Below are 283 nucleotides of genomic sequence, written 5' to 3'. Positions count from 1 at the left end.
CCGAGTCGCCGCGTCGCCAGACCGTCCGCTGCGCCTGAGCTGGGGGCCTTGGGTAAGCGGGGCCGGGATTCAGCAGAGGAGTCGGGCGGGATTGGTGATGCGAGGGTTCTGGGGGTTCCTACAGAAGTCTAAGGGTTTTGTGGGGAGAGTGTGAGGGTTCGGGGGACACTGTATTAGAGGGAAGGAAGGTGGCAGAGGATGGTGACAGAGTCTGGCCCAAGGTAAGAGAGAGGCGTCCCACTACAGAGTGAGGAGGGGGCGGGGCCTGAGCCTCAAAGAAGGG

General features: G+C 62.9%; 1 protein-coding gene across 1 annotated transcript in view; it reads left to right on the top strand.

The window, feature by feature from the left end:
* RELB (v-rel avian reticuloendotheliosis viral oncogene homolog B) overlaps positions 1-283 on the top strand; it is a 57,907-nt gene that overhangs the window by 4,642 nt on the left and 52,982 nt on the right. Inside the window, 1 exon segment of the mRNA XM_006759554.2 lies at positions 6-52. Within this exon segment, the coding sequence (XP_006759617.1) occupies positions 6-52 (47 nt within the window).

This window comes from Myotis davidii, unplaced genomic scaffold (assembly GCF_000327345.1).
Source record: "Myotis davidii unplaced genomic scaffold, ASM32734v1 scaffold796, whole genome shotgun sequence".
NCBI lineage: Eukaryota > Metazoa > Chordata > Mammalia > Chiroptera > Vespertilionidae > Myotis > Myotis davidii.
The sequence above is the reverse complement of the archived record's forward strand: the minus strand, read 5'-3'. Positions and strand labels throughout refer to the sequence as shown.